At 50.3% G+C, this 13,195-nt stretch overlaps 1 protein-coding gene across 1 annotated transcript in view; it reads right to left on the minus strand.

Annotated features, from left to right (window-relative positions):
• LOC123750703 (E3 ubiquitin-protein ligase TRIM22) overlaps nt 1-13,195 on the minus strand; it is a 169,745-nt gene that overhangs the window by 106,892 nt on the left and 49,658 nt on the right. The window contains exon 2 of the mRNA XM_069305223.1: nt 10,993-11,154. Coding sequence (XP_069161324.1) covers nt 10,993-10,995 — 3 coding nt within the window. The 5' untranslated portion in view covers nt 10,996-11,154. The remainder of the gene's footprint in view (nt 1-10,992; nt 11,155-13,195) is intronic.

The raw sequence follows: 13,195 nt of genomic DNA on the forward strand, positions 1-13,195 counted from the left end.
CCGAATGTCAGTCCAAGACATATTGCCGAAGACGGCAGCAAGAGCAGCGAACTTACGAACGTCATGGGCACGGGGATAGACCGCAGGCTGGCTGGATTTAATGACCCTGCGGACGACCTCAGAGACCCGAACCCGCGAACAGGGAAGAAGGGAAACCGGATCAACCCAAAGCCCGTCCCCGGACACTGAAGCCGTGGCGCGCAGATAACGGCAGAGGGTCGCAACCGGACACAATACATGGTGAACCCCCGGCCTGACAAACCACGCATCAACACCCCAAGGACCCCTCCGGAAAGCAGCAGTCTCATTCTTTGCCAGAAAAGAGGGAGACGGCTGCAAACGAACAAACCGAAGACCACGACCAAAGGAGCAAAAACCCCTGTGCCGGAGAAGAGCATGAAGCTCCGCCACACGACCCCCAGAGGCTAATGCCAACAGAAAAAGAGCCTTAGCAAAGCAATCTTGAACTGAAGGGGCCACCACAAAACGAGGAGTGAAAAGATAGAAGAGCACTCTGTCCAAAGACCAGGACGGCTCAGGCGGCGCATGAGCAGGCCGGAGGTGAAACAACGCCCGAGACAGCTTGCGAAACGGCGCAGAAGTAACATCAATACCAAAAGCAAACTGCAGCGGCTCCGCCAGCACCGCACGATATGAGGCGACAGTATTAGGCATAAGATGACGGTCCTGAAACAACCAAGAGAGAAAGGACAACACCACCCGAACCGAAAGCGAGGAGCAACGACGAAGGGTCAAAAAGAATCAGAAGGACCGCCAGGAAACTTCATACTGCCGCCGAGAGGAAACTCGCAGGTGAGAAATCAACAAGGAAGCCACCTGCTCACCATAAAGATGGTGATAAACACGAGTCAAAAACACCAAACGCGAAGACTCGCGGAGAAGAGCAAACCAGTCTCGTACCGGACTGGCCCGATCTCCTGAAAGAGGCGGACCCGCGGAAAAACCTCCAGGTTCGGACACCGAGCAAGCAGCGCTTGAAACCATGGCTGGGCCGGCCACCAAGGGGCCAAGAGGATCACGCGACCCTGGTAAGTCTCCAAGCGAGCCAAGACCCGGAGCAGCAGCCAAACCAGGGGAAAGAGGTACAGGAATCCCCACCTCGACCAGTCCTGCCGAAAGGCGTCGATCCCGACGGCCTAACAGTCGGGGAAGGGCGCCACGTAAACCAGAAGACGCCTCGACCACGCCGACGCGAAGAGATCCACCTCCGGGCACCCGAACGTCCGGCAGAGCCAACGGAAGGAGCCGGCACCGACCCTCCATTCCGTGGACAGGGGAATGAATCTGGACAGCCCGTCTGCCAGGACGTTGGACACTCCCTGGACATGAACTGCCAGGAGAGCCAAACCCCGAGAACTCAGCAGACGAGTCACCCGAAGCGACCAGCCCCAAAGAGCCAAGGACCGCATCGAACCCCCTCGGTTCAGACAATGAACCACTGGGGAGCAGTCCGAATGGAGCCGGATCGTCGATCCGGGGGCGACCCGAATCCTCCGAAGCGCAAACCACACCACCGCAAACTCCCGCACCGTGCTGTGGACCCGACGGAAGGACGGACCCCACCGTCCCTGGCCGGCCTGGTGAGCACTGGTCACAAAACCCCAGCCCAGAGACAACGCGTCCATGTACACATCGAGCGAGGGGCTCGGGTAGGCGCCAAGGCACTGAACCCCGAAAAACCCGAAGAGGCAGCCGGCGACGCAGCAGCCGACACAAAGCCCCCGTGGGTCGAACCCAGCGATCGCGAGAGAGGCGGAAGGGACGTCCCCGAAGGAACCAGAAAAGCCGACGAAGCCAAACCCGACCCGGCGGGTAGACCAGCATCGCGAAGTTCAGGCTGCCGCACAAACTCTTGAGCAACCGCCGGGTGACTCGAGAGCCCCCCAAAAACAGACCCAGGCGAGACTGCAGCCGAAGGAGAGACTCCGGAGGAAGAGACAAGGAAGCGGTCCGAGATTCCCACACAAGACCCAGCCACGACCGAACATGGGAGGGCACCAGATGGGACTTCCGCCAGTTCACCAGGAACCCGAACTCGGCGAGCTGGGAAAGCACCAAATCCCTGGCAAGCAGACACGCGGACCGACTGGGAGCCCAAACCAGCCAGTCGTCGAAGTAAGCCAACACCCGAACACCTAAGAGACGCAGCCGGGCCACCACTACCACCAGACTTGTTGCTAGGCAAGGAAGTGAATGAGATGTATGTCAGGTTTTGTGAAATATATGATAAAGGCACAAAAAAAATTATACCAAAACAGAGAAGCAGAACTAGGAAACAGGATTGGTTCAACAGAAAGTGCGAGAGGGCCAGAGACCAAAAGACACAAAAATGGAATCAATACAGGAAGAGGCCGAACCCCCAAACATACCAGCGATACAAAGATGCGAGAAACAACTACACGGCAGTGAGGAGAGAGGCAGAAAGAAATTTTGAAAAAGGGATTGCAGACAAATGTAAAACAGAACCAGGTCTATTCTATAAATTCATAAACAACAAATTGCAGGTAAAGGATAATATTCAGAGGTTGAAAATGGGAAATAGATTCACGGAAAATGAAAAGGAAATGTGTGAAACACTAAACGAAAAGTTAAAAAGTGTGTTTGTACAAAATGAAATCTTTAGGGAACCAGACACAATAAGAATTCCAGAGAACAACATAGAGCACAGAGGTGTCTAGAGACGAAGTGGAAAAAATGCTCAAGGAGCTAAGTAAGAACAAAGCAGTTGGTCCAGATGGAGTTTCACCATGGGTTCTGAGAGAATGTGCACCTGAGCTCAGCATTCCACTTCAACTGATTTTTCAGGCATCCCTGTGTACAGGAGCTGTAGCTGATGTGTGGAAAAAGGCTAACATTGTTCCAATCTACAAAAGTGGCAGCAGGGAAGACCCCCTTAATTATAGACCTGTATCATTGACAAGTGTAATAGTCAAAATATTGGAAAAACTAATCAAAACTAAATGGGTAGAACACCTAGAGAGAAATTATATAATATCAGACAGACAGTATGGTTTTCGATCTGGAAGATCCTGTGTATCGAATTTACTCAGTTTCTATGATCGAGCCACAGAGATATTACAGGAAAGAGATGGTTGGGTTGATTGCATCTATCTGGACCTAAAAAAGGCTTTCGACAGAGTTCCACATAAGAGGTTGTTCTGGAAACTGGAAAATATTGGAGGGGTGACAGGTAAGCTTCTATCATGGATGAAAAATTTTCTGACTGATAGAAAAATGAGGGCAGTAATCAGAGGCAATGTATCTGAATGGAGAAATGTCACAAGTGGAGTACCACAGGGTTCAGTTCTTGCACCAGTGATGTTTATTGTCTACATAAATGATCCACCAGTTGGTATACAGAATTATATGAACATGTTTGCTGATGATGCTAAGATAATAGGAAGGATAAGAAATTTAGATGATTGTCATGCCCTTCAAGAAGACCTGGACAAAAGTATATGGAGCACCACTTGGCAAATGGAATTTAATGTTAATAAATGTCATGTTATGGAATGTGGAATAGGAGAACATAGACCCCACACAACCTATATATTATGTGAGAAATCTTTAAAGAATTCTGATAAAGAAAAGGATCTAGGGGTGGTTTTAGATAGAAAAATGTCACCTGAGGACCACATTAAGAACATTGTGCGAGGAGCCTATGCAACACTTTCTAACCTTAGAATTGCTTTTAAATACTGTACATGGATGGAGAAATACTAAAGAAATTGTTTACGACTTTTGTTAGGCCAAAGCTAGAATATGCAGCTGTTGTGTGGAGCCCATATCTTAAGAAGCACATCAACAAACTGGAAAAGGTGCAAAGACATGCTACTAAGTGGCTCCCAGAACTGAAGGGCAAGAGCTACGGGGAGAGGTTAGAAGCATTAAACATGCCAAAACTAGAAGACAGAAGAAAAAGAGGTGATATTATCACTACATACAAAATAGTAACAGGAATTGATAAAATCGACAGGGAAGATTTCCTGAGACCTGGCACTTCAAGAACAAGAGGTCATAGATTTAAACTAGCTAAACACAGATGCCTTAGAAATATAAGAAAATTCACCTTCGCAAATAGAGTGGTAGACGGTTGGAACAAGTTAAGTGAGAAGGTGGTGGAGGCCAAGACCGTCAGTAGTTTCAAAGCGTTATATGACAAAGAGTGTTGGGAAGACGGGACACCACGAGCGTAGCTCTCATCCTGTAACTACACTTAGGTAATTACACTTAGGTAATTACAAAACCGAGCCAGTCCCGGAACCCCACATGAATAGGGACGTGCCAATACGCGTCCTTGAGGTCCAGGGACACCATCCAAGCGCCCGGCTCCAACAGAAGCCGGACCTGGGACAGAGTGGTCATCCGAAACGAGGGGCAAGAAACCCAAGGGTTCAGACGGGACAAGTCCAGAATGAACCGCAGGTCCGCACAGTCCCGTTTCGGAACTGGAAACAGGCGGGAAACCCACCTGACGGGGTCGTTTCGACCACGCCCAAGCGCACCCACTCCAAGATGACCTGACGGAGCGCAGGAGAGGAAGCCTGCCCCGTCAGCCCCGAACCCCCAGAAGGAGGCGGAGCCACCCAACGCCACCTGAGGCCGCGCGAAACGACCCGAAAATCCCACAAATCGTGAGACCAGGCATGAGCGAACAGAGACAGCCTCCCCCCCATCGCCCCATCAATGGGGCGAACCGCGAAAGGGCCGCTGCCTCTTACGAGAACCCGACCTGCGTGCAGAGCGAACACCGCGCCGACCAAGCACAGGTGGAACCGCAGGCGCCACTGAACCTGACACCTGTGGCCCACCCCGACGAACAGAACCGTGCGCCCTGGTACGACCCCGCCAGGAAGGAACCCCCTGGTTCCCCCGGAGAACCAACAATTCAGACATAGGGCGGCAAGAGGAAGAAGCTGCCTGAATATAACGTTCTACCGCAGAAGCCTCAAAAAGCAGAGGACAAAAGGGAGAAGACAACCTAAGAACCAGGGCCCAAGCGGATTCCAAAGAGGAAGCTAGGACCGCCTGACGACACGCGAAGCGCGCAGCGAAAAACCGCAGCAACGCCTCCCGCAGGATAGGCGCAAAGAGCTTCAACATGGCAGACGACGCCCGAGCAGCGGAGACCAAGGCGTCAGACCCCGGAACGGCCCCAAGCGCCTCAACATCCTCCGCAAGCCAATCAGAAGATAGCTCCAGGAGGGAAAAGAAACGCAGGACCGAAGCCAAAAAGCTACGAGCGTGCAAATCCTCCGCCACAAGAGCAGCCGACAGGGAAGGAACCTGCACATGGAGCTGCACCGCACCCACGTCCCGCAGAAGGGCAGGAGCAAAAAGACACTCATTAAGGTGCTCAAAATCGCCCCCCAGGTAAACCTGGACCACCGTCAACGCCTCACGCCACTCAAACGTGCGGGTTCGACAGAACGAGTCCCAAGCATCCAGCGAAAACAAGGGGCAGTCTGCAAGCCAGGACGACCCCGGAACCTCATAACGAACCCAGTAAGGACATGAAGATCCAAACCTGAAGGAAGAAGGATTCATTATGGAGGCGTACTCCGGGTCACGCAGGAGGGAAGCCGCCAAGGCCGACCGCACCTCAGACGGAGAGATGCGGGAAGCTGAAAACCTCCAGAAAGACTGAACCGAAGGACCTGCAGGAACACGGAACCGAACCCGGGGAGGAGCAGAACCCAAGTCCAAATTGTACGCAGAGGGGGGGAAAGGAAAACCCCACTCCTTGCTACAGTAAGCCCCACTCAGAAGGATGGAAAATCCAGGCGGGGTCCAATGGAGCCCAAGGCCCCCAAGTCAGCTCCTCCCCAACCCCAGGAGCCTCCATACCAGGCTCCGGGGCCGAGCCGTCCTCTAAAGCCCCGGCCTCACAAGAAAAAGCCGGGGCAGCCGAAAGCTCCGGAAGAGAAGGGGCCCACTGGTCAGACCCTGGAGCATCGCCCGGAGGAACAGACTCGAATGCCTCCGTAGCCCCCCCAGACGGGGCAACCCCCGAAACTGCCCGATTCTCAGAAACCGCTAAACCCCACCCCGACCCTGAAGCCCTCAGACGCTTAGGGGCCGGAAGCAGGGGGGGTGGGGGAGAATGAACCACGGAAGGGGAAGAACAAGGGGGCGCGGACGGAACCAAGGCCGAAGCGACCAACACCCCCAAGTCTGGGTCCCTATACACAAAGCGGGGCAGCCGCGGGGCGTCCGGGGAAGCAAGAACCCGCGCGCGTTGCAACAACCTAAACCTACCATGCAACGCACGAGCTGCCTGCACCCAAAGGAACTCATCAGCAGACTGGGTGAATTGAGTCACAAACAAGCAACACAGCTCGCAGGACTCGGGGTCGAATGTGTCACCGACCCAACAGGCAGCATGACGGAGGCAAAACAATGAGAGTCACCCTGAGACAAGGGGACAGAGCAACCCTCAAACTCGCACACAGTGAGAGGGGACGCAAGGGTCTCCTCCATCGGACCCAAGAGCCCCCGCGGGGTTTTCCAGGGCCCCTAGACTGGGTCTGCTAAGGGTTATCCCAGGCAGGGCACTGCTAACTGGCGCCCCAAACTACCAAGCAAACTGCTAAAAGCTGAACCCACGGGACGTGTCCACTTGCGAGGGCGAAGCAGGGGGTGCCACCACACAAACGACCCTAATATAAAGGGAGGGAAAAACAAGGCAGACCCCCAAGGCAGGCAAGGCAAGAGGCAGGCAAACACAAAAAGAAAAGAAAAACCACCCAAGTGGACAACGTACCCAGAGGGAACAGAGCCGGCCGCCGTTAGAGGTGAAAACTAGCTACACAGTACCCTGCGCCCCACCAGTGCTATGACTACCACTTACCCCAAGGTAAACAAGGGAGGAAAACCCCCAACACTCAGGGCGGCCAAACGCCAAGCAGCGAAAAGCCAACAGAGGTAGACCCAAGGTGACTTGTGGAAGGCAACCCCAAGCCCCAAGGGCAGTACTTACAGGGCACTCAGGGAAGGTGACCCTAAGCACATGCAGCCCGAGTACCTAAGAATACTACTCCCAGCTCACACGACCACCGTAAGAGCAGCACTGAAAACAAATCACAGCACTGAAACAAGATTGGAGCTGGAGCCACATGACCATGCACGATCCCATCAGCCGAGGAACTGAGGTGTGGATCGCCGGCTCGGGGGTCTGGGGCTCCCCCTTCCCCCTCCAACCGGGGGAGCCGGTTGGCCGAGCGGACAGCACGCGGGACTTGTGATCCTGTGGTCCTGGGTTCGATCCCAGGCGCCGGCGAGAAACATTGGGCAGAGTTTCTTTCACCCTATGCCCCTGTTACCTAGCAGTAAATAGGTACCTGGGTGTTAGTCAGCTGTCACGGGCTGCTTCCTGGGGGTGGAGGCCTGGTCGAGGACCGGGCCGCGGGGACACTAAAAATCCCCGAAATCATCTCAAGATAACCTCAAGAAGAAGATAACCTCCCGGGGAGGGGGGAGCTGCGCAGACATGCGGCGCGGCTCGTGTGACGTCATGCTAGTTTGCTTGTTTTTCTTTTGGGGGAGTTCTGTCCACTCGTTTGTCAATTTTGTTGTTAACCAGAATAGGGGTTTGTTTTGGGGCGCTTACCTTTCTGGGTGCCTGTCCCGGTCGATGGCATTTACGGAATGCTCCAAATCACATGTGCATTCTATGGGCCATTGCTCCCCGTGCCTCTCTGAGGGGGCCAGGTTCTGGCTCGTGGTCCCCGGTAGGCCTAGAACTCCACCCACATCGACTGATGCAAAATAGTTAGGATATCCATATCAGCCATGGATAGCTCCGGGGAGCCGCAGGGGCTCCCCCCAGAAAAGTGCTTGATGCGCTAAGTGGCAAATGGAATTCAATGTGAATAAATGCCAGGTTATGGAATGTGGAATTAGTGAAAATAGACCACACACAACTTACAAATTATGTGGAAAGGAATTACAGAACACTAATAAAGAACGAGACCTAGGGGTGGTTGTGGATAGTAAGTTGTTGTCTGAGCACACAAAAAACTGTGAGTTGCAACAAAGTAAGCGAGAAGGTGGTGGAGGCCAAAACTGTCAGTACTGTCTCCACTCGATCATCCGGACTATATGGGAAGGACCCCCAGCCAGATTATCACATTTTTCGGATAATGGTACTTTTTCACCTACGAGTCCAAAAGTGACCATTTCCAACTATTTTTATACTACAAACAACATAATTTGAATTCCCTTACCACATACAATTATTAAATATTCAACTAGAAACCTCAACTTACCTTGTTGGTGTTCGTCTTCTTGATTGATGCCACACATCTTGAAGTTAAAAATTCTTAACAATTTACGTAACCTATACTAACACAACACTAAAATTAACACTTAAAATTACTGTACAGTTCATTAAGCTAAGTTAGTTTTGACTGCCAGCTGCTGAAGCCTCACTAGTTAAAGGCTTTTGGGTTGCCTGTGAGGCCTCACTTGTTGAAGGCGCTTGCTTGCACCTCACTTGTTGAAGCGCTTGCATGCCCTCACTTGTTGAAGGCGCTTGGCTTGCCTGTGGCACCTCACTTGTAAAGTGCTTGGCTTGCCTGTAATGCCTCACTTGTTGAAGGCGCTTGGCTGCCTGTGACGCCTCACTGGTTGAACAACACGTAGCTTGTCTTTAATTGCTAGGACAATCTTCTTCCTCTTAACACTTCCAGAACGATTGATGCTGCTACCAGACATATTCTTGGCCAAAAATGTTCAAAGTTACTATGAAAATTAAGAAAGTCATTTAAAAAAATATTTCACTAATGGCGCAGCACTGTGAGGCCGCACTGGTTGAGGTGTATAACAGTGACTTGTCTTTAATTGTTAGGACAACTTTCTTCCTCTTAACACCTCCAGAACGACTGATGCTGCTACCAGACATAGTCTTGGCCAAAAATGTTCAAAGTTACTTTGAAAATAAAAAAGTTATGTAAAAAAATATTTCACTAATGGCGCAGCACTGTGTATAACACGAGGGACGGGAGCACACGGGTTGACCAGTGTTGGACGGGTCCACTTGGGGTGGGGCAGCTATAGCACGTTAAGTAAGCCGCCAGGAGGAAAAAAATTCACAATATTTTTGAAGGAAACTTCAGCCTGTGCACAATGCTTTTAGGAAACTTATTTATTTGTTATTACTTAATTACTAGTACTTATTTCATTTGTTTTTGGCTATGATTAATTGTTCTAAAATTAATGGTAATTCCTGTACCCAGGTGGTCCCTCCTGACGCACCCCTCCCACCCTCCCAACACCACCCACCCACCCCACCCCTTCCTCCACAGTGCGTCTAGAGCCACAGACGGGATTAATACGGTATGGCCGTATTTTCATCCAGCCAAACCAGCTTTTATCCGGTTCCTGTGGCCATTTTGGCCGGATATTGTGATAACTTTATCCGATCACGATTTTGGCCGTATAAGGGCGTTTTCCGGATGTTTGAATCCCGGATAATCGCGGGGTTACAGTAGTACCAAAGCATTATACGTCAATAGCATAGCTCTCATCCTGTAACTACACTTAGGTAAATACACCCACCACATCTCAGACAGTCCCTCCAGACTCTCCCCACTCTCCAACACCCTGTACCGTGAAACCAGCCACCTCAATACCTCCCATACCCCTTGCCACTGTTACGGTATGACTCGATGTCTGACTGCATTATCCGGCAAAATCTTCAGTTACTGTGGTACCTCGGAATACGAGCGTCCCCGTTTACAAGTTTTTTGGAATACGAGCAGGATTTCCTCGGAAAATTTGAATCGGAACACGAGCGTTGCCTCGGAATGCGAGGGTGTTGATACGCGTACAGGCCGACCTAGCGCGTGGTGGCACGGCGATCGGCGCTCAGTTTACCAGTGCCTCGCGCCCAGTGACTATCCCGCCTGAATTCTTCTCCAGGATTTTCAGTTTGTTGGATTTTTGGTCATTTGACCATAAAAGGTGTCATTATATATATCTCACAATGGGTCCCAAGGAAGCCAGTGGTAAGGTTCAAGCCAAGAAATCGCATGTGAGGATGACAATAGAGGAGAAGCAAGAGATCATTCAGAAGCATGCAAATGGTACACGTGTTGTTGAACTTTGTAGGCAGTACAACAAATCCACGTCAACGATATGCACTATACTTGCCAAGAAAAAGGACATTATGAGTGCTAACATGGCAAAAGGTGTAAGAACAATCACAAAACAAAGACCACAAATACTTGAGGATGTGGAAAAGAAGAAGTGGTGTCAGATGTGGGAAGAAATGCAAACTTTTATTGAAATGACTCACCTAGAGAAAGCTGTAGTAGCCCGTTGCATTAATCTTTTCAATGACAATGTGATGCCTCACTACAGAGACATCTTGCAAAGAAGGGAAAAACAATCTTCCATGGACAGATTTGTTGTGAGAAAATCGAGCAGTGAGCCACAACCAGGACCTAGTGGTATGCAGGCAAAACGTGCTAGAGAGTGCACACCAGAGAGGTCCTCACTGCCTAATGTTATAATGGAAGGGGGACTTCCCTTCCAAACAGTAACACCTCTCCTCCTCCCCCCTCCTCACCATCTTCCATACGCCAACAGCAGTCATCAGCAAGGGTAAGTAATAACTTGAATACAGTTTTGTAGTGTAGATTTCGATGAATTAGGTATAAAATTTAGTTTGAAGTGGGGTTTTTGGGTAGTCAGGAATGGATTAATTCATTTCCCATTACTTCTTATGGGGAAATTAGCTTCGGATTACAAGTTTTCGGATTACGAGCTGTCTCCAGGAACGGATTAAACTCTTAAACCGAGGTACCACTGTATCTGAATTCCTATTTGGATATGGTGAAGTTTTTATCCGGCCTCAAAAACTGCTGGATAACCCAAAGATTCTGAGAAGCGGGCTTCAGATAAGCAAACTTATACAGTATACAAATTGTTATATTATCAGTGGAAATGACCATTAAATAGCTTTCTTACCATTTTCAGTGAGCCAAAAACCTACTGATGGTACTGGGAGCTGTTGGCTGTGACTGTCCGTTGGTTATACCTTTATTGATGTCGCAAAGATGTAGAACATAAGGAAGACTTTCAATATGGGAGGCAAGGCTCTCTGGTTTCGTATTTAGGTGAAGTCGCTTCCTGCAGAGAATGACAAAATCTGTAGAGTATGCATGTTTAGACAAATTGTATTATATTAACTCTAGACATAAGTGACATAAGTTGTTCACTGATCAATTATTTTTCAAGATACAGTATGCTGTTTTGACATAAGAAAGGAATCCCTGGAAAGAATACCATATGCTACAGTTTTAATTTTTCTTTACCAAGATTTCTTAGCAATATAATTCATGAGAATGCCTCATCAAATCAACTTGAAACTTGCAACACAAGTTTGAGCCAATTATTAGCACAATAGAAAAGCGTTGAATGTAATGAAATGCCAATTTCTGAGTGAGCCCCGGATGCTCCCTGAAGCTGTCACACTGATTCAGTGCTATACTACTAGGTACCATCAGTTGTAGAGGTATCTCGGCCTACTGGGGACCAAAAACCAGTTCCTGGACCCCTCAGAGAGGCGCAGGGAGAGATGTCCTGTGAACACTTTACATTTAAAGTTAATCATAATTGCCACCACCAGGGAAGGCACCCAGAAAGTTAGACGAAACAAAACAAACTACTGTATGGCTAAAAAAAAAGACTCCAGCCTCAAAAATGCCAAAAGAATTCCCCTCCCCCCCCCCCAACAATGAAAACAAACCAGCAAAATTTCATGATACTAGTGAGCGCTAGTTTGCCCCACCTTCTCACCTCATTTTGGAGGTAGGTAGGTAGGTGGACTGGGTCAGCTGACTCGCCCCACCACCAGTGATGATGATGATGATGATGATGATGATGATGATGATGATGATGATGATGATGATGATGATGATGATGATGATGATGATGATGATGATGATGATGATGATGATGATGATGATGATACATACCAATGCCCTAGGGAAGGAAGAGTGTCAGGGAGCCACCAGGGCTCATGAAGAAATTGGCATTTCATTACATTCAATGCTGGGGGGGGTGGAGGCAAGAGGCCCGTTGGCTCCCTGAAGCTAGCTACCCATGGAGGACAAAAACCTAGCGTTGAATCAAATAAATCATTTTCTGGGTGAGCCACGGAGGCTCACCGAAAAATTTCCGGAGATTACCGGTCTGATATGTATGTATTAGACCGTGGTATCAGTCGACTGGAGTTCAAACTACCAGAAAGTTAGTAAAGTTAGAAAATGGCAGAAAGAGCGCCAGGAAACTTCCTACTGTCAATGAGACGAAGCCCTCAGGTGGGACACTATCAACGAAGCCACCTGATCACCATACAAGTGGTGATATACCTGCATCAGAAAGACCAGACGTGAAGATCAAAGGAGAAGATCGAACCAACCACATGCCGGATGCCGGACTGGTCCGATCTGCTGAAAGAGGCGGAGCCACAGGAAACATTGGGGGTTCGCACTCCAAGCAAACAGCGCCTAGAATAAAGGCTGGGCCGTCCACTAAGGGGCCAACAGGACTATTCTCCCCTGGTAGGTCTCCAACCGAGCCAGGACCTGAACAAACAGCTGGACCAGTGGGAAGAGGTACAGGTAACCCCCATCTCGACCAGTCCTGTTGAAAGGCATCCACCGCGATAGCCTCACTGACCGGGAAGGGTGCCACATACATGGGAAAATGCCAAGACCATGCCGACGCGAAGTGGTCCACATCTGGGAGCCCGTACATCCGACAGAGCCAACCAAAGAAGTCGGCATCGACCGTCCATTCCGTGGACAGGGGGAATGAACTGAGACACCCCCCCCCCCCCACCGGACATGAACCACATGTCTGCGGTTCATGTCGGGAAGAGGTCTGCACCGCTAGCCCCGAACCCCCCCAAAGGAGGAAGAGCCGCCCAATGCCACCACAGGCCGGAAGAGATGACCCGAAACAACCACGAACCAGGAGTGAGCAAACAGCACAAGCCGGCCCCCCATTGCCCAGTCAACTGGGCAACTCGCAATAGGGTCGACGTCCTTAGCAAGAAGTCAGACAACGAACAGAGTGACCAATGCGTAGACCAGACGCTGCTGACTCCGAAGGAAGTGTCGACTCCAAAACTGGCCATCCACGACTAAAGGAACCCCGAACCCTG

This window comes from Procambarus clarkii, chromosome 54, assembly GCF_040958095.1.
Source record: "Procambarus clarkii isolate CNS0578487 chromosome 54, FALCON_Pclarkii_2.0, whole genome shotgun sequence".
Taxonomy (NCBI): domain Eukaryota; kingdom Metazoa; phylum Arthropoda; class Malacostraca; order Decapoda; family Cambaridae; genus Procambarus; species Procambarus clarkii.